We start from the raw sequence: 19,601 nt of genomic DNA on the forward strand, positions 1-19,601 counted from the left end.
CAGCAGCATCCACACTTCCAATCTGATGAAGCTAGTTGGAAACCCTAAGACCCCAAGGAAACAGCAGTTTAGAGTGCCTTCTAAATTTTGGTATCCAGATCCCAAGAAGGACAAAAATGTGTCAATCTCCATTCAACAGCAGCTCTCTAAATTAGTGTTTAGCATCAACTGGTGTGTGTTCTAGGTTGTTCAGCCTGGTGAAGGCTCCAGGAGACCTTTTTGCAGACTTTCAATACTCAAACAGGGCTTATAAGAAAGATGGGGTCAAAATTTTTAATGGGGCCTGTTGTAATAGGACAAGGGGTGATAGTTTCAAACAAAAAGAGGGTAGATTTAGACTGGACATAAGGAATAAATTTATTACAATGAGGATGATGAAATACTGTCACAGGTTGCCCAGAGAGGTGGTCGGTGCTCCATCCCTGTAAACATTCAAGATCAGGTTGAACAAGCAGGACTCTGAGCAACCAGATCTAAAGGTGTTCCTGCTCATTGCAGAGGAGCTGGACTAGATGTTCTGGAGCTGAAGTCTTCTGTGATCCTGTATGAAGACCCATAGTCTTGTAATGCTGGAAAACAGCTGAAAACTCCTTGAGAAAGGCACATGGAGATCTCAGACCTAGCTACCTTGTGACACAGATCAGGGTCAGCTGATGTGACACATGTGTAAGCTAGATCTCTGGAGACCTCATCTGTTGTCTTCAGCACCAGATAATACTGGTCCCTAAATGGCAAAACTCCCAAAAGGCGGCCTGAGCTGCTGTACAAAAAGTGCTTCAACCTTTGACATCTTGGGCATAATCCAGGAACAAGTGCACTGGGATCCCCAAAGGCACCACAAAACAGCAGAAATGGCAGCAGACTGCTGTCCACCTAGTGGAGCAAGGGCTATCTGAGTGTGTGGTGAGCAAATCACAATTTTGTTTGACTCAAAAAGTCCACACTTTAGCGGAAAGTTTTGTGAGTTACACACGTTACAAGTTACAAGTATATGTGGAAACCATCTTCTTTCTAGTCCACATAGGTCATATTGAGCAGGCCTAAAAGAAATGCCACAAACTGTTACTAACTGAATTTTTTATTTAAGGCTACAAAAGCAAAGGTTTTATAAAACTCAAGACCCCACAATATACAAAGTCTGAATACTCCATTAATGTAATATATCAAGCACCAAAGCTGACAGGATCTGTTCAAGATGTCATTTGCCATGTAAAAAAAAAAACCTGTTCCAAGATAATGCAGGAGAACCATACATATGGGCTCCAAATCTCCATCTAAATGAAGAAATATATAGGGAATGTATAAAGCAATGTTTGTAATGGGATCTAGCAACTGCCACATCCAAACCTGATTCCCCATCTGCACACCTGAGTAATGCAAGCTATCTTAGTCTTTTTACCTTGAGTCCTGCATCCTAGACTTTGGAAATTTGGAAGTTTAAGTCCAGATTCATAGAACAGCACATCAGAGAATCAGAGACAAAAAAGGTAAGTCCCACTTTCAACTTCTGTCCAAAGTCCCTAACACAGAGGTAAAAAACAACTGTATATCTAGGTGTCAGGGAACTCCTGATCTTACATTTTAGCAGTTGGAGTTTGGGAGTTTACCTATTGCTATCATCAACTTTATTGGAAATAACATTCAGAATTGATCATGTTTCTGAAATAAGCTGTAACCAGGGCATTCCTATAGTATTTTGTCAAACTGCATGAAACATTTTGAACCTTATAATAAGCCTATGTTATTCAGAATATTTATTGATAACTGTAAAATAATATATTATTCAAATAAACACGTAGACTTAATAACTTCCAGCACATCTTAATGCTGCTAAATTAAATCAAGAACACATTGAGGTGAAAAATTATCTTGTTTATTCAACTTGGTTTTCTCCTATTTGGATTCTCAGCTGTCTTGATCTAAATCTATAGAGGATGATTTACATATATCACACACTCCAGATAACATTTAGTAATGGAAAAAATCTAGCCTGACTTGGGCCTTTCTCATATGTACCCAGAGACTTCACACATTACAATTCACAAGGTAACGGGAAAAACCTGAATGAGAACAATTTAGTCAGATGCCAAAGGAGTGTGTGATAAAGTCTCAGCTAAGATACCAGTAAGGCAATCGAGGTCACTTCCTACAAGAGCAGGAAAAGAAAGAAAGTGAGGTCACTAGGTCTCTCCCATGTACTTTTTGGGGCTGAAGCTCACATTCATCAGTGGTTCAAAACCTCTTCTGTGCCTTCGGTGCTGGAAAAGTACAAGCAGCAGAACAAGCACAGCCAGAGCTATAAGTGCTCCTCCAATTGTGGATCCAACCATGACAGCCCACGCTTGGGTTTCTTCAAGGGAACCTGGAAATGTGAAATGACTCGAGTGAGGGCAGCCCATAATTCAATTTTGCAAATTACACAGAAGACATAAGATTTCCTACATGCTGATAATTACGATTACTTGTGCAACTTAGTGACCTACTGGCCACAGGCAAAATTCATAACACACCAAGGAACTGAGACTCATAACGGAGCTGGAGACAATTCCTGCCAGAGAAGTCTACAGCTGAATTTGAACTTCAACAATTCATACAAATTAAAGTGTTGGGAATGGGAAAGATTAACACTGACAAGACAAAAAGACCATTCATTCATCTAATTGGGCCCAAATTATAAATTATCTAACAAATTCTTTCTACACAGACATTTCAAGACAGCTGCTTCCAAGTTATTTTGGTCAACAGAAAACCCTCAAACCCTCAAATTTTCCTAAAGACCACAAAGCAGCCTATTGTCAAACTTTCAACTGAAAACACTACTTTGTGTGGTTCTGCTGACCAGCTCCAGATCACATCTGCTGATTTTGAACCACATCTGAAGAACCACTGTCTTCAAAGATAGTATTGCTTATTTCTATAATAACATTGCTCCATTTTACTGATTTTTTGGGTTTTCATCGGTGCTTTCAGAAGCAAAAAACGCCTGCTCTCTTTTTCTGAAGAATGCTACATATACTGAGATGACAATAACCATGTTTGACTAAACAATCACCAAAAAATAACTCTCAAGAGAACTGCACATATTTAAAAGTTATCTAGACATATGGGTTAGAGGAGACAAATGGCTAAGGGAGATGTCACACTGACTATAAAAGCAACTAAATGTCTCGTCCCCCAACCTGCAGTCCTCAAAAAGGTTGAGTGCAATCATTCCAAAAATTGGTAAAGTCCCAAAATGAAATGTTTACTGTTTTACCACCTTTCAAGTAATAACCAGCAGTGTATTAATATATGTTTATTTCTATGTGATTTATTTCTATTTCTAACAATAGAAATAGAATAATGTGATTACCTCAGGTACAATTAGCAAGTTATTCATTTAGCTGAAAGAGAAAGGTTTGGATGTAAAAGTTGTATTTTCTGAACACAGACCATACAGGCAGGGACAGATACAGTTCACAGAGAGCTAACAATTTATTTAGGTGTGAGTCAGAAGCAACAGAATCACAAGCTACCCATGTTCCTCTCTGGGTGCCTCGTGCCAAAGGGGCACCCACATTTGCAAAGCAGGAGAGGAGGACAGTAATCCAAAGGGAGGAAAACTTCAACTCCATAAGAGGGGAAGTCTAAATTTTCAGGGAAAATTCTGGGGATGTCCCTGAGAAAAGCAGTGCAGAAGCAGCTAAGCATACCTCCACCAATCAGGGTTCCCCTGCATGAATGCAACCTGAGGACAAGGGTTTCAATATTTTGCAGTGTATAGATCTTTCAACAGTATCCACAGATTAAAACCAGAGATATATGGTAAGCAATTAGAAGAAATTCCTTTCCACACAGGTTAGATAAGCACCTTATTCCTCTCAAAGTAATACAGAAATGGAGAAAGAAAGTACTCAGATTTAATTTTTGGAAAAGCAGCTGAAGCATGGTTCTCATGCAGCTCTCACTCTTCTGCCTTTTACAAATATTTTAATATCTTGTTGCAAAATTTGGATTTTGTGCATAAAAACTTCCTGTCTTGCTATTTTGTCATTGTCTGATTTGTGTCAAAGGTAATTTCAAATGAATAGACAAACACTAAGGCACATCCCAGTTATGGACATGGAAAATCTTTACAATTGGGAGTTTAAAACAAAAAACACCCAGGTACATCTCTCCAAGTACCCAAATATTAATGTTGGGAATTGAGCAGGTGAATAGATCTGTGTGTTTTGTAAGAGGTTCCTTATTTTATATATGCCTGTGGCATCACTTGGTCAGGAACAGCATCCTGGGACACACCTGGCAGGTCGATGGCATAGGTGTAGCCAAGCTGCTCTGCAGTTTGGAAGAGCTCCTCGTTGGTCACCGGGGGGAAGAAAGGGACCATGTTGTACAGCCGGTTGTGTCCAATGGGCGCCAGCTCCTCAGGCCAAGCGTTGTCAGGGGGCTTGAAACGCTTCATCCATTCATCAAAGATGGCATCAGTGAAGGAGTGAAGAACCTGCAAATCCAGGCATGGGCATGCACATAATTTAAGCTCTTTCAGAAATCAACACCCTTTAAAACACTCAACAAACATGCGAGGAGGCTGGAGCTTCTGAAAGAGAGAGAAGAGGGTAATCTAATTTGGATGGGATTTACAGAATGGGAAATCAGAAAAGCTCATGAGAAGACTAAGCTGATCTTCCATGTGGGACATTTTGCTTTATACACCCTTGTTGCTGCTTGTTCACAGTAAGATCTTTCTCCAGACACTTTAACATTAGCTGACATCAAATGGGCAGTTGAATCATCACAGGTAAGGAGTCACTGAGCTCATTCAGATGCATGTGCCTTTCAAAATTATTTTAATCTTTCTCAAGTATGGAAATTTGATTCCATCATGCTCATTTTAGACCATGTGTCACCAGCTCCACAGCTCCAGATGCCCATGACTTTGATCAGGTGAGTTTATAGATCTAAAATTAACTAATGCAGGAAAGTTGTTTCAGACAGCTATTACAAATGTCTGAAATTAACTTCTGACTTACTCATGTTTTTTAATAACAGCCCTGGAAAAAAACTTGGAAAATATCCTATAGAAAATAATCTTTTGTACAAAATTACAGCATAATGAAATGAATTTCACTGTGTAAGAAAAAAACTAGTGCAGGAATTAAAGAATTATTCAGGAAACACTCTGAAGGACCACTACATAGGTATATGGACTAATTTCTCAAAAAAAAAAGGTTGAAAACTTAAAGTAAACCTAAGAAAAAAATGTATCTACATAATATATATAATATATATAAAGAATTTATATTTGTAATATAAACACTGTGGTTTAATCTAACAAAAAGGAGAATAAATTTGCATTAATTTACTAGGGGAGAAAGATGTATAAGCAGAGTCAGCTACTGGCTTTTTATTTGCACAATGCAGTGCAAATACACAGTGCATAATAATGCACAAACACTGCTGCTCATGGCAGTGCAGCACTATTCCGATGCACCAGTGAAATCACATTTTTTCTATTTCCCAAGACACCCTGACATTAGATGGACTTCCTTTTAGCTTGTAAATTCTGAAACAAAGAAACAAACCACCCAATCTACTGCCTTAAAATAATTATCCCCACTTTCACCTTACCTTGTTGCTGTAAAATTGTGTGATATAAGCCATTAGATTTAGATACCACCTAATGAAATGATTCAAGGCAGCATGACTTGGAATCGCAGCTCTTCTCCCTAGAATCCTATTTTATATTTTACAAATTACCCTGAGATCTTTTTCTTTTTTATTCAACATTTATGCAGGTGTGGCAGTGTTCAAGAAAAGATAAATGATTCCTCCTCTTCTAAATAATTATTTTTTAGGGAATTTATTTTGTTCACATTTTTCTGCAACTCTCTTGTGAGATAGGTGCTTTTGAGCCTCATCCATTGTCAATCACACTGAGGGTAAAAGACATACCACAAAGATGGGATCATTGGCAGCTGCATGAGGGAGAGCACTGGTCCCATTCAGGAAAGAGTGAACCAAATTATGAAGGCTCATCATCGGCGAGTCAAGGACTCCATCTGGTTTATCAAAGCCCTCCAGCGCATTCCTGCAGATGGGTTAAAGCACCATCAAGTAACCACACTTTGCTGATAAACGTGCTCACAAAGAAAACCAGTGACCCAGCCAGCTCTAGTAGAGCCAAAGGACAAACCTGAAACTGAAACTGGAATTGCGGAAAAAGGGGGGTCTGTCAAACTCCTGCAGGGAAAGGCACTTCCTGACATCTTCCACAGTGGGCAGCTGCTCGCTGGAGCCCCGGGGCGGCCCCCGCCGCAGCGGCCCTTCAGCAGTCCCATTGCACAGGGTGACCAGGCGGTTGTAGTCATCCAAACTACACATGGAACACAGAAAAGCACAAGTCAGAAGAAGGTGAGCACTCGTTAGTCGGTTTTTTCTCATGCAGTATAGAGGCCTTGGTTATACATGTGAAAGAGCAGAAGTTTGGGATGGACACCTCCTGGGACACCTCAGTTCATCTCCCACAGCCTGGGAGATGAATTTATTGCAGCACTGTCACCGTGATGTGGCTTTCTGTGGCCCTGCATCCTCTGTGGACCATCAGTCATTTAGACCAAGAGTTACCAGGTTCACTGTCCACAGAGAGAGGATGCTTTAGAAAAGGCAAGCACAACTCCCATTGTGCCTTCTCCCCTCTCAAAAGCTTTGGAGGAAGTTTTTGTCAGGCAATGTAAAACAGAGTTTTCAATTTTGAATTGACAAACTTTCACTCCTGAGTAAGGACTATTTTTTAAACTCTTAACAAAAAGGGAAAAAATTAAGGGAAATGTGAGCTGAGAAGAAAATGCAAGAAATGACAGAAAACAGGTTTTCACTTGCCACCCTTCATCCCCTTTAGAAGAAAAGCAAGAGCAATGCATTGCATCCTCTTTTTTCAGGGCCTTCAAGATCAACATGCTGTTGCAGGGGTTACCCAGTGACTAATGGGGAGCAAATCCTTTATATCAGGGAGAGAAAGAGAGAAGGAGAAGGAGAAAAACAGTGTAACACTTGTGAAACGAAAAAAAATCTGTTCTATTCAGTGTGAAATGAAACAGCATTTTCAGAAACTTTTGAAGCAAACAAAAGTTCTTCTCAGTTTAACCTTGGTGAGGCAAAAGTTTAGTCACTTCCATTTTCAAGAAGAAAACCAAAGTCCTTTTTATCTTTGAGGAAAAAGTAGGGGCAAGACTTCAAGCCAACAGGTGCCTAAAGCTGGAATTTCAAATATCTCTTTAGGTATCCAGAAAAGGAGACTCTTTTGAAAAACCCTGAGCTTTCAGTACCTCTGTCTAACTGCACACTGACCCTGAGCTGAGAGAAGAATGATCTATGGGTATTGTAACCAACAGCATTTTATGTCACAGCACCCTGATCCCACATCTGAATCCCCTGTCAAAGCCCTGCTCTCACACAAGTCAGCACATTCCCACAGGGAGCTGGCAGCAAGCTCCTGGCTGGCTCTGTGCTGTTTTTCATGTGAAATCTCAGATATTTCAAAGTCAACCCCCAAACTGCGTTAAATATATCAGGGTTAAAGTCTCATCCAAAACAAGGTAGCAGACTTTCCAGCCTATCTCTAGCTTCCTGTATGCCAAACCAATTTTCTTTTTCTACTGCTGAGATCAGTTGAGTGTATGTTATAGACAACCAACACACAGGCATTTCTTTTTCAGAAAGATACTTGCCAATAGGGAAACTCCCCAGACTTTTGGCAGCCATAAATTAGCTAAACCAACTAAAATCCCGTACTAGAAGAATCATCTTTAAAAAACACAGTTCCACAATACGAGAAAGTTTACAGAGAACCATCCACACATAAACTGATGGCAATTTCCGGCTTTAAAGAAGATGTCTTGGCTCCTTTCCTGCCACTCACTCACACTGAGAGAGCAGCCCATGCTGTCCATGCTGAATGACAGCAAGGTTCTGTCCATGTGTGGGGCTGCCCTGGATACTCTCCTACCTGTTACAAACTACTTGCCAGCGGGAGAACCTGGAGCTCAGGTTGATCAGGGACGGGTCATCGGGCCGTGATGCTCCGAAGAGCTGGTCCGTGCAGATGTCACACTCATTCCTGCCCTTGGCAAAGTTCCAGTACGGCAGCGCAAAGGACTCGTTGCCCATCAGGCGCTGCAATGGACAGAAATGCATTAGCTAGGAATCAGCTCCAAAGGAAAGAGAAAGAAAGGGGCTCCTTCCAGCTGTTTGACCGTGTATATTTCACTGAATATTCAGTTTTCATTCTGCATTTCAACTACCTGCATTTCACAGCGCTGTTCCAACTCCTTCCAAAAGATTGTAGCATTAAATCAGTCTAAGCAAAGACATTGTCACTAGTTTCCCTGCTGTGGGACTGCACTTCTTTTGGCCATGTTAGGCTTTCTGCCAACTCAGAGGCCAGGCAGGAGAGCAGGAGCAGAGATGAATTGAGCCTTAAGCAAGTAAGAGGCTTTGAGTGATGTAAGTGGGTAATGGGTAAAAATGTGCATGTGGTTGGCTTTTGTTCCAGAAAACTGGCCCTGGGGAGGAATCAGGACTAGTGTTAATAGGGGAGTACAGTGCATTTGATTGTGCTTGCTTGCCAGATGCAATTTCACACAAGCAAGATCCTGCAGATATTTTGATAAGCAACTATTTTCATTAGAGATTTGTAAGGCTGAAATACAGCAACATTGCCAATAAAGAAGTCATGCAAATGGAAATTGCTTCTGCAAGTGACTCTTGGTCATGTGAACATATACTTATTTAAAAGGCATATTGCTAAATATATGTATGTATTAAATGTATAATACATCACATTTAAAGGGAGTAATATTTAGAGCTGGTTTCATAGGAACAGTACCTTCAACATCAGCCAACAGTATCTATTACCAAATTTTACTTTAAGGTATTGCTTCAATTTTATTAATAAATGCTGTTACTTCACATCTTCTATACCCTGTTGTAGAGATGAAGAGAAAAAATCTCCATGATAACCTTCACATCACTGTTCATGGTGAGAAACCATTCAGTCCTCAGCACTCAGAAAGCAACAGATTCACTTAAAACAAAACAAAAAAATGGTCTATGAGGAGATATTCCTGGGAGTTTGGGTGAGAAAATATCCTCGAAGGTAGCTTACCCTTGGCTGGCTCAACAAAGTGACAGAGCAAAAGGGAGAAGCTGTGCAAGGAAAAGGAAAGGCTGTGCAACTAACCTGCAGTTCCCTCTCCAGCCACAGCAAGTGGTACCTGTGCCAAGTAACGAAGGCAGGTCCTTGGTGGGAGAAATCAATACCTTTGAAGGGGCGGCCAGGACCTGCAAAGGGAAGATAAAACAAGCATTTAGGCATCAAATGAGTCTGGAGAGAAAGACAGCACCTCCTTTTATTGCCTGGAGTGGACTTAAACAAGAACCTTCAGCTCTGCATCTTTGAAAAGAGGGCACACATCAGAAGTTACATCACTTACTTGGGACAAGCCAAACAAACTCCTCTGTGGATATTTGCTTCAATGCTTATCAAAACTTCACTAAAAAGTTGGATATCGTGAAGATTTCTTCTCACTTCAGTGGATTTTGATTTTAAAAGTCATGTTACTTTCTAAAACCCTATCTCCTTGCTAATATGTGCATTATCTCATTCTCTTGCTCCTCTGCAAGACTTAGACCATGTATCTATCAAGAGAACCTCAGCATTTTCCATGCCAATAGTAATCCAGAATCTTTTGCCAACTTTCTTCAAATTATGCTTGTTATTTCTTGTATTGTGCTTTTGCTGGGTGAAAGGTGAGATGCTTCAAACCACACATGTATTTATTTATCACTGTGGAAACCTTCAACCCACATATGCATTTATTTACCATTGCAGCAGCACTAGAAGTTTCCCCTTTCCCTTTCCACATGACCGTCCTGCCCTCTGAAGAGCCTTTGCTCTCGCTAGGCCAGAGGCTGCTTCCTTCCACCCTGCAAAATGGAACTGTGTCAGATGGGCAAATTGAATGATACCCACTGCAGAGCAGCAGTTGGCCTCCATCAGGGAGATAGATATGGGCTGTTCAGCTTGCACATGGGACCACCAGGTAGAAAAGCCACACTGGTTGGTGCACCTTCTACAAGAAGTAGGCTCTGTGAAATAGGGCTGGTATACGTACCTCTGTCTAGAAAAGCAATGAGGCCAAGAATCTGAATTTGGGACAAAGCATGAGGTTAGATACCCAAACCTCTAAGCTAGGTTGGTTTTAAAAGGCGACTGTGGTTAGTCAGGCAAATCCCATCCTTGGTGACTTGCTGAAAGCCACAGAAAGCAGTAGCAGTCTGGTCCCAAATATCTCTGCGTGGCCTGTGGCTTCACCACTGAAGAGCCCCTTTCCCACCACCACTGCATCTACCTTGTCCTGTGGACTGGGAACATCTTTTTGAAGTCAGTCACTGCATAACCACACTTCAGTTCACTCAAGTGAAGGCTGTGCATTGTTCCCTGTCAAACTGAAGATGCACCAGGAGTGCAACTGGTGTGCTCCAGCTGCCATGGGGTGTGGGGACCAGAGCATAGCAGGTCCAAAGGACATCTCCTTTGAGAGCTGATGTCCATCAGCTTCTCACCACCAACTGTTTTACTCCACAGCTTTGTGCCTGCTACTGGAACTATTGCTCAGCAGTAGTACTTTCACCCTTTTCTTTACCTGCAGAACCCATTGGAAAAGGAAAGCACTAACCCAAGAGCGTGTCTCTGACTGAGTAGTAATGAAGCCAGACAAAGTAGTTGTAAATACTACAGTTGGCAATCTGTGGTTCATCTCCACTTGGACCAAGCAGACTTCTCCAGTGCTGAGTTGCAATGACGTAGTCCGGGTGAATGGTTGTCTTGGCACGGTCTAGAGCATCAAAGAACTGCTCTCTCTCCTCCGGTGTCAGGGAGTGGATGTCCTTCCTGACAACTGCTGGCTTCCTCCTGTTGCATTCAGGGCCGGTCCAGCCAAGCTTGCATTCACCACAGTTGTAGCCACCAAAGTTTCCTGGATCAAGAGGGAACAATCAGTCATGGCATTACGAAGCAGGGAAAACTAACAGTGAAATGCAGAAGAATGAAGAATTAGTGCTCTTCTTCCCCAGAGATGCCAGTTCCTGGAAAGGACAGCAGCTGAGCAGACTGGCAGATTTGCCAATTGACTTACCAGAAGGATGGCTGGCTCGATTCCCAGAGCCACAGCAGGGCCAAGAACCACACTCAGCCAGTTGGGGAAGTGCTGGGTAATGGGCTTGACGCCCTGAGGTGCTCAGAGCTCTGCAAAGCCCTCAGGCACGTGTGGACTCTCACTGAACAGAGAGCTGAGCAATTGAGGTTAAGCCGGTGATGAAGTGCTTAGTTCGATTGGTTCTCAAGTACTCCTCTACTTCCAGGATCAAACCCAAAACAGGGTCAGTTCACATGGATCCTTAAGCACAGAAAAAAATCCCTAAACAAAACAGCTCTCTTAAGGACAAAACTTAGGCGAAACTAGTGCCTCTTAACAGTGTATCTGGGGCCCAATACAAACCAGGACAAGCACCAGGGTTGCTGCTGGTCACGCTTTAAGCATTATTAAATAGTGCTACAATACCAGCCTGAGAAAAACTGCAGTGCTGTCGTTCCCTGCTGGCATCACTCCTAAGGCAAGTAATCAGGTCCGCTCTAGGATATTAGCTCAGACTCTCTGATGAGATGGAAGAGCCCAGGAAAGCAGAGCTCACTTTAAGTGTGGTCTCTTGCATGTTGTGGCAGACAGCTGGCAGCAGCCGAAAGGCCCTGCTGCATCTTTCTCCCCTGTTTCTGGGGGATCTAGGGAACAACCAGCCCTTCCTGCAGTGCACACCTGCCCCCTGTCTGCGTGCTGGCAGGCTGCAGCAGTGTAGGACACGGGGCAACGCTGCCAGGGGCAGCGGGGAACAGAATGGCAACCAGGGCTCCTCTTGGATCTCCATGCTGCTATCAAAAATCTGCACTGACTCCTCAACCCATCTTCAACCTCCCCTCCAACTCCCCACACACTCATTCCACAACAACAATGCCAATTGTTTTCCAAAATGCCACAAAATACCACTGTTCACCACACATATTGGTGCTGCTAGATCCAGGACTAACATGGGGATGAGGAAGTGTCATATGAAACATTCCCAGAAGGGCAGATGTCACTAGGCTGTAGGCTTGAGCCTGTGACCAGAACAACAACTAGCATTAAAGCAAGATTTCAGATTGTCGGGGGCTACAGGGCTTATTACCAAATTCAGAGACCCTCAAGGTTTCAAGGGCTGTTACCAACAAGGCTCTAAAGCTTACATCAGGTTTTTAGGGTAAGGGCTGCTGAACTGTAAACTTCTGTGACAGACCTCTGTGACACCTGCCAAGAAGATATGAGGACTCTTACTTCAGAGTTTGGACCCACTGTAGGTTGGTTAAAGTTGCTTCAGAGCCCCTGAGATCTCTAAGATTACATATTGTCATGAAGCTGAGGATCAGTGCTAAGTTTAGGGACCACAAGGATGAAGACTTCAATGAGGTCTTGGATCATACGCATCCCAATGGCATCCCATGAGCACAATTTCCAGATATGTGGCTTACATTTTGTCATGATGCAAGTAGAAGCAGCTGGGTTCAGCTGCCATGTTCCAGCTATGAGGGAAGGCACCTAATGCCAGGAGTCTGCCCTGGCTAAAGGGGATGAAGACTTACACCAGAAAAAGCAAGCAGGTTATAGCTATATGAAACAAAGAAGATTGTGTGGATTGTATGGATATGGAGGGGGTAAGCAACAAGGAAAATCTATTTGATCACAATACCCTCAGGATCCCATCAGAACAGCACAATTACTGTTATCAGTTCAGTGTACTCCGGTATCTGTGTCTTGTTCATTCTTCATTACTCAGCCTGGCTATTAGAGTCCATCACATACTCCAGCCTAAACTGACCAGATGACAAATATCAAGAATATCTTACAACATTGCCTAATTAGGCCATGTATACTGCTCAAGTTTCAGTCATGGACCATGAACTTCTGGAAAGTATCTGTTGACCCCTCACACTCAGGTACAATTCAATCCTCAAGAGAAGGAGGAAAAAGCAGGAATTAACTGTGAAAAGATCTGTCAACAACCCCTTTTGAGACTGGCAGTTACTCCTCCAGTCATTTAAGGGACCCCTCTACTCACAGTGCTGGATAAGTATCACACTGAAATACGGCACTAACAGAACCAAAGCCAGTTCAGGACCAGGTATGTGCTGTCTGGGTTGGTACCAGAACAAGACACTCTTGGTCTCTTGTTGAGGTTCTGATGGTGCCTATTCCTCTCTTGGGAAGGGCTCTTTGAATCTGCAGGTCTTGATGCCTGAAACAATTTTATCAGATTACAATATCTGTATTTTTAACTATACTCTATGCACCTCCTCAGGCTCTGAGAATAAATTTGCAAAAGCCTGAAATGATGCGTTATCCTCATGGGAAGAAAGCTTTTCTCCAACTGTATGTATCTGGAGCCAGGTGGACCAACAACTTGCCACCTGTTTCCCTTGGGCAGATGCTAATTATATCCAACTGATGCTCTGCAGGATTTTCTCCCTTAACCACCCTATCTGTGAAGGAGTCCAAGGGCTCCACTCTTTCCATCACTTCCCCAGTCACTTTTCAATGAGGCATGAGCTTTTACTAAGTGAGGAGGATTGCAGTGGAGACTTGCAAACAGGAGACAATTTCCAGGCAAAGTGGCATTTCACACTGCAATGTTTCTGCTGATTGTGTTGAACATTTTTGTCACATCCCCAGGTCTACTTGGCAATGATCCATTGTCAGAAACACACAGAACAACAATACTTCGTGGTATCAAAACTTGCTTTTTGTCATTTTCTTATTTTCTTTCAACAGACTTCGTGCATCACAGGACTGCTGTTACGCAGCAGCTGAAATGGCAAGAAAATGATGAAGGTCTGTGGAATTTCCCATAATTCAAAGAGAAATTACTGCAGTAATCAGACCCACCTTTTTCATCACCCACCCAAACCACTCTTTCAGCATTTATTTCTAGAGCACTCTACCAGGCCACTGATCTGGAAATAATGCATTACTGTTTCCAGAAAGTTCATTTACTGCTGTGTGCACTTCTCACATGACAGCATCGTGAAATGCTGGTCTCTTAGAAGTTAACCTCCCTGCCTGCTATGCTAGTGGTGGTGGACTTCAATGGTACAGCTCTACAAGAGCAGGAAAAATAGTCTCATGATAGCAGGATACAGTGCACAGTAGATATTTTCTGTAACGCAGTGAGACCCTTTCAAGCGTCCTTTTGCACACAGGAGCCCTAGGAACATGCAAGGATCCATGCCTTAGCATTTTTTCACCTTCAGTGATTAATACATAGGAACTCAGTGTACAACTTGACTGAGGCTCTGCCAGGGACAACAGAGATTATTATCATCTCTTGTGGTTTCCAGAGAATTTAGTGTGGGAGGTCATTCTGGTACAGGAAGGAGATCATATCACTGTTGGATGCTTCCAGCTTGTTCCACTGTTTCCAGGAATGTCCATTGTACTGCTGTTGGTCAAAAAAATCATGTGCATATTTTCCACTAACCCTTCTGTCTGGAGATGGGATCACATGCCTTGGGAGCTGTCTTCTTCTGCACTTAAAGGTGCTCTTTCTCAGTCAAGTTGGGCAAATCTGGATTTTTCTGTAGGCATTATGGTCATGCTACTTCTCCCAGTAGGTCAATCCATGGGCATGGCACTAAGAAAAATACACTTATGACTTGACACTTGGTATGTGTTCATACACATCACTGGCATTTGCCAACACCAGCCATCTCAGACTACTGTGGCTGCTTCTCAAGCCTGGGGGTTGCCTGAGCTCATGGATTTTATACCTCTTACTGGTCGTAACATGTGGTTGGTCTTCAGTCACCAAACCTAACCCAAGTTAATAACTCCATCAACTTAGTGTCTTTTCTTCAGTAAAAATGAACTCACTCAACATTTACTGTCTTCTACCCTGTTTTAGAGTACCAAGATGAAACCCGAGCAGCTGCCATGCCTCTTCCTTCTATAGAGACCAGTTTAATGCCCATCATTTATTGGATGGGGAGAGAGGGCTCCGTTTCAGATTTCTTTAGCTATTGCATTAAAAGAGGAGTTACAATAGATTTGAAACACCTGCATAACTGCAATTTCTCAAGGCTGGGATCAGGACTGCTGCCATGTGGGATAAATGGTTAGCTCTTCTCTCTTTTCTAGCTCTTCATTTGGGCACTCTCACAGGCTGTAGGATGCGGAAAATCTATACCTACACTGGATTTAATAGGGTCATCAAGGTGTGGTAAAATTTAGTATTATCCCACAGACACACTACCCTACAATAAGTAAATGAAGCATGTTTTATAACCACTTCAAAAGCTCAATTTTTATCTCATGAGGTAGCCATCATATCAGCTACACAGCTTAATTGACAGTTTGATTGCTGCTAAAAAATAGATGTTAAATCATCTGTCCCCAGATTGAATATATTGCACAGGAATTCAAAAGGATTTAATTTTTTTCTCAAAAAATAGAGTAATGTTCAGCACATGCCTATATGTAAACCTTAGAAAGTGGAAGCAGAAAAATAGAATGATAATTATGTTCAATTCTTCAGTGAACTCAAACTACGTCATTGTTTAATCACTGTTACAATCTGTACTAGCAACCACATGAGTGACTGCAGGGTTTTTTCACAATAGCGTTCTGTACTGAGTTTTTAAAATGCTATACCAGATTTGTATTACTGCAGTACAACATTATTGTTTAGAACTCAAAATAGTATTTAGTTCACATTCTTCCAAAATAGTTTTCTTCTAAACTAAATTTAACTATCTCACTGAAATACTGCTTTGTTGTGTAAACAGCTACAAGTCTCAATATTCAAGGCTGGACTCAGTGTGTATCCATCACTTGGTCTAATTCAGTACATACACCTTCTTGAAATACAAATTAGCACATTCCCCTTCACACGTTCTGCACACTGTAAGGATCTGTCATCAGGTAGTTTCAGTTTAAGAATTTATATAAATCAAATATTATAAGGGGCACCCAAACCAATTATAGAACACATTCAATGGATTCAAAACTGAAATTAGTCAAGAACTAAAAACTCTTTGCTACCTTCCAACTACATTCATGCCATAACCCCGTATTTTTTACAAAGATGATATTTTTGCTGCAACCAACACATTGAGTGAAACGTGCAGCATCCTGACAACAAACCTGCAATTGCTTATTGACCATGGCCCTTGGCACAAAAAGTGGGAAGCAAAGCTGGATCTTTCTTTTTTTCTAATCTTGTTCTATTTGTTCTCAGTTAAAGAAAACTAATGCACATTATCTGCGAAAGCCTAGAAATGGAAAAAAAATAATCTGATCCCATTTATAGCCATTCACTCATATTTACAATATTTACATTTGGGATTTTCTTTTTTCTTTTTGGTTTGTTAGGTTGTTTGGGGGGGGGGGGGGGGTGGCGGGGTGTGGAGTGGCCAGTCCACAAATATTCAGGACCCAGACCTGGATGGATATGATTTTAAGGTATTTTTCCTCAGTGAATGGCTTCAACAAATGGAAACATTTTCAGTTTCTTTTCTCCTTAGATATTAAGCTTTTAGCAAAAACCTAAATTTATTGTGAAAACTCCAGAATCCCACCTTTGGAAAATCTTAGACCCTGTTCCTTACAGTTGCTCCAGTTTCCTACTATATAGCCATCAGCTATGTGACACATTCAGTTGGCACTGTCTAACCAAATAATAAGCTACATGGTTGTTGGAGTTCCCATAGCTTATCATGCACACCATTTCTAAACTATAAATTAAACAGTGCCAAGATGGAACACGACTGTTTATATTGTTAACGTGTTAGAAAGAGCCTTGGTGGGGTTGGAGTTTGCACAATCCAGGAACCATTCCAAACAGGCAGTTTGCACATAACATTCACTTGGAAAATAAGACGCCTTAATAGCAGAGATGTGTGCTGTTCCATGTCCCTTTGAATGAGCATATTAAATTTCTGTTACCATATGTTACCTACCATTGTGTTACACAGGTAGCATAGATCTAGATGCCTAACAAATACCACACAACATGCCACTTTCAGATGGTGTGCAGACAACCAAACAGTGTATTAAACCAAGTGGAAAAAAACACAAAAACCCCCCAATAGACACGGAACCGTGATCACCAGCATTGTAAAAGCAACAGATCTAATTCAAATCCCACACAGCTATGAACTTCTTAGCATTCTCCCAGAAACGGTTTTGCATACAGCATCAAGCAGAGTAGGGCCCAGAAAAACTTTCTGAAAATCATGCTTAAGGATATGTTTCGCTTCCTGTTTTATCACTGGTATATTTAGATTTAAAAAAACTGCAAGGAGAAAGAGGAATGAAAGGGATTTAAAGAGACAAGGGGAGCAGCCAGCTCAGAAGTGTAGCTGTCGGAAAGGACACTACATTCTGCCCACGTAACTTGGGATTCAGTCCTGCAAATATCAAATTCCAGCGCTTTGCTCTACTTGGGCAAGCAAATTAACATCTGCCTATGTAGAGCATGTCTATCTCCACTGCTCTTCAATTTACTCCCAGGTTTTGATGCTCTAATTACTTTAGCTGCGTAAATATTGGTGCATGCCCATGTGTTCTTCTGACCCAGGATCTGTGTCTGTATGTGATACCTGACTTAAATTTTGGAGGTATATAAGAACCTTTCAGAAAAAAATATGCATCAAATATGCATCTAATTTCTGTTTTTTGCAAACTACCTGGAAAAGTGCTTTTGCACAAGCATTTGAAATCCATTCAAAGGAAGAGATAAAAATTCATAAAGTCTATTGTTATTTTTTTGAGGAGTTTCAGTAACACCATGTATCCATTTAAGTCATCTGCCACTACCTCTCTGTCACCAGTTGATAACTGCACTGAAAAATTTAACCTCTTTGGCTGAAATTCTCTGCAGTGCTGCTTTCACAGATTGATCTGGGCTTTCTCAGTAGTGTGAGCCAAGGTATACATTTTAGACAAAACAGTTCAGCTCGTTCTAAGAATCAGGCTGAAGCAAAGCAGTTTATTCTTCTCGTGTTAGAAAATTCAAACACCTTGATGTTTTCAATAAGAAATCCCAGGTTTCGTTTGAAATCTGCCTAGAAAAAGACTTCAGTGCCTGGGTTGTGCCTTTTGCCCTACTAGTGGTGCCACCTCCTGCCAGCCCTGCACAGAAGTGTGGGCTGAGGCTGCAGTTCCTGCTCATTTTAACCCCCCTTCAGCCAGGGCTGTTGCTGAGAAAGGGTCCTGTCACCTTATTTTGCCCTGAGCTCACCTTCCTGTTCACTGCCTCCTGCCAGCATTAGGGAAGTGGTCTCCTTAGAATCTTATCCCTTCAGCCAGGTTAGCCTTCAAGCACATCTCCTCCCAGACCCATTTCAGCTCCAGCATGCAAACTCAGGAGCCCATGTAAAGTCACAGTGAGAAGTGGCGGCTGGAGATGAGGAGGAAAAGGATGGGATGGCCTCTTTGGTGGTTGTACAGACACATTTTGGATCAGTGTAAGATGTCAACTTAGTTTACAAACTAAATTTTTTGGGAAACGCCCTGGCCTGACACTGGACACTTTCAGTGCACAGGGCTATGTCATGCTGCAAAATACTAGTCCATGGGGAACAAATCTTCAAACAATGCACACTGATCCAGGTTCAGTGCACCATGAGTAGAAGCAATAGATGTTTGAAAGCAGCACTGAAAGATCCAAAACGCTGTAAAGAAAGGGGATCACTGGCTATGGGGACAACTCCATGGGCAAAGAGGAAAACACAAAAGCTCACATGAGAGAAAACACTTCTTTGACCCTGCTGTCCTGAAAAAGTACTAACAGTATCATGAATATGGAAGAACTTTTAGGATAATGGTAATATTTGAAGCCTTCCAGATGCCTTATACCACCAGGAATGTCTCTGGCCTTTGGAGCAAGGTTAGCAGAACCCCCCATCCCCATCCCCTCCCCCCAGCACCCATCTCACCTGTGCACCGACAGCTGTGGTTGAAGAACTTGAGGGGCCACCGCTCCCGGTCATCCACATTTTGGAGAGTGTAGGGGCCACTCCAGGGCTGAGTGTCTGCCTGCACCCCCTCACACTGTCCCCTGCCCTGCAGGGACCCGCAGATATTGCCTGGCTCTGTCCCCAAGGCCGGGCAGCAGCGTTTCAGGCGAAGGGCTTCCACCGTCATGCAGACACGGGGAAATTGTGCCTGTGCCTGTGGGGGACAGCAGCAGCTCAGGTAGCCCAGTCCAGCCCAGAAAAGCCACCTCAGGGCTCCCATGACAGCTGGGTGCAGGCTGTGCCTCCCTGACTGCGAAGAGCGGGGAGGTGTATACTGTGGGACAACCTGGCCTCACCACAGCTCCCTGCCCCACCAAACCAGGATAATAATTCTTGCTGCTGAAGATGCTGGTGTTGGGTGTTTGTTTAATCCCAGCCTCTAATTGCCTTGAATGCAGCTCAGAAGACGGGTGATTTGACTCTGTGGTGCCTGCCCAGCAGCCACAGCTTTGAGCAGGGT

General features: G+C 42.4%; 1 protein-coding gene across 1 annotated transcript; it reads right to left on the bottom strand.

Annotated features, from left to right (window-relative positions):
• Nucleotides 1-1,850: 1,850 nt before the first annotated feature.
• Nucleotides 1,851-19,361, bottom strand: DCT (dopachrome tautomerase). The gene is made up of 8 exons (XM_066177466.1): nt 19,061-19,361; nt 10,719-11,018; nt 9,221-9,321; nt 7,988-8,154; nt 6,176-6,355; nt 5,935-6,070; nt 4,282-4,483; nt 1,851-2,362 (listed from the first exon to the last, which is right to left on the bottom strand). Exons 1-8 carry the CDS (start codon nt 19,359-19,361, stop codon nt 2,181-2,183), a joined length of 1,569 nt encoding a protein of 522 aa, XP_066033563.1. The 3' UTR covers nt 1,851-2,180.
• Between the last annotated feature and the right edge of the window lie 240 nt (nt 19,362-19,601).

This window comes from Chamaea fasciata, unplaced genomic scaffold (assembly GCF_029207755.1).
Source record: "Chamaea fasciata isolate MVZ Bird 193981 ecotype frontalis unplaced genomic scaffold, bChaFas1.0.hap1 SCAF_2, whole genome shotgun sequence".
Lineage (NCBI taxonomy): Eukaryota > Metazoa > Chordata > Aves > Passeriformes > Sylviidae > Chamaea > Chamaea fasciata.

Excerpts from the sequence above, each read along its gene's own strand:
- DCT (XM_066177466.1), bottom strand. The coding sequence starts at position 19,361 with ATGGGAGCCCTGAGGTGGCTTTTCTGGGCTGGACTGGGCTACCTGAGC. Across the intron at positions 9,322-10,718 it reads AGTCAGAGACACGCTCTTGG|GTCCTGGCCGCCCCTTCAAA; the intron begins GTTAGTGCTTTC and ends TTCCCTTTGCAG. Across the intron at positions 4,484-5,934 it reads CCAATGATCCCATCTTTGTG|GTTCTTCACTCCTTCACTGA; the intron begins GTATGTCTTTTA and ends CTGGATTTGCAG.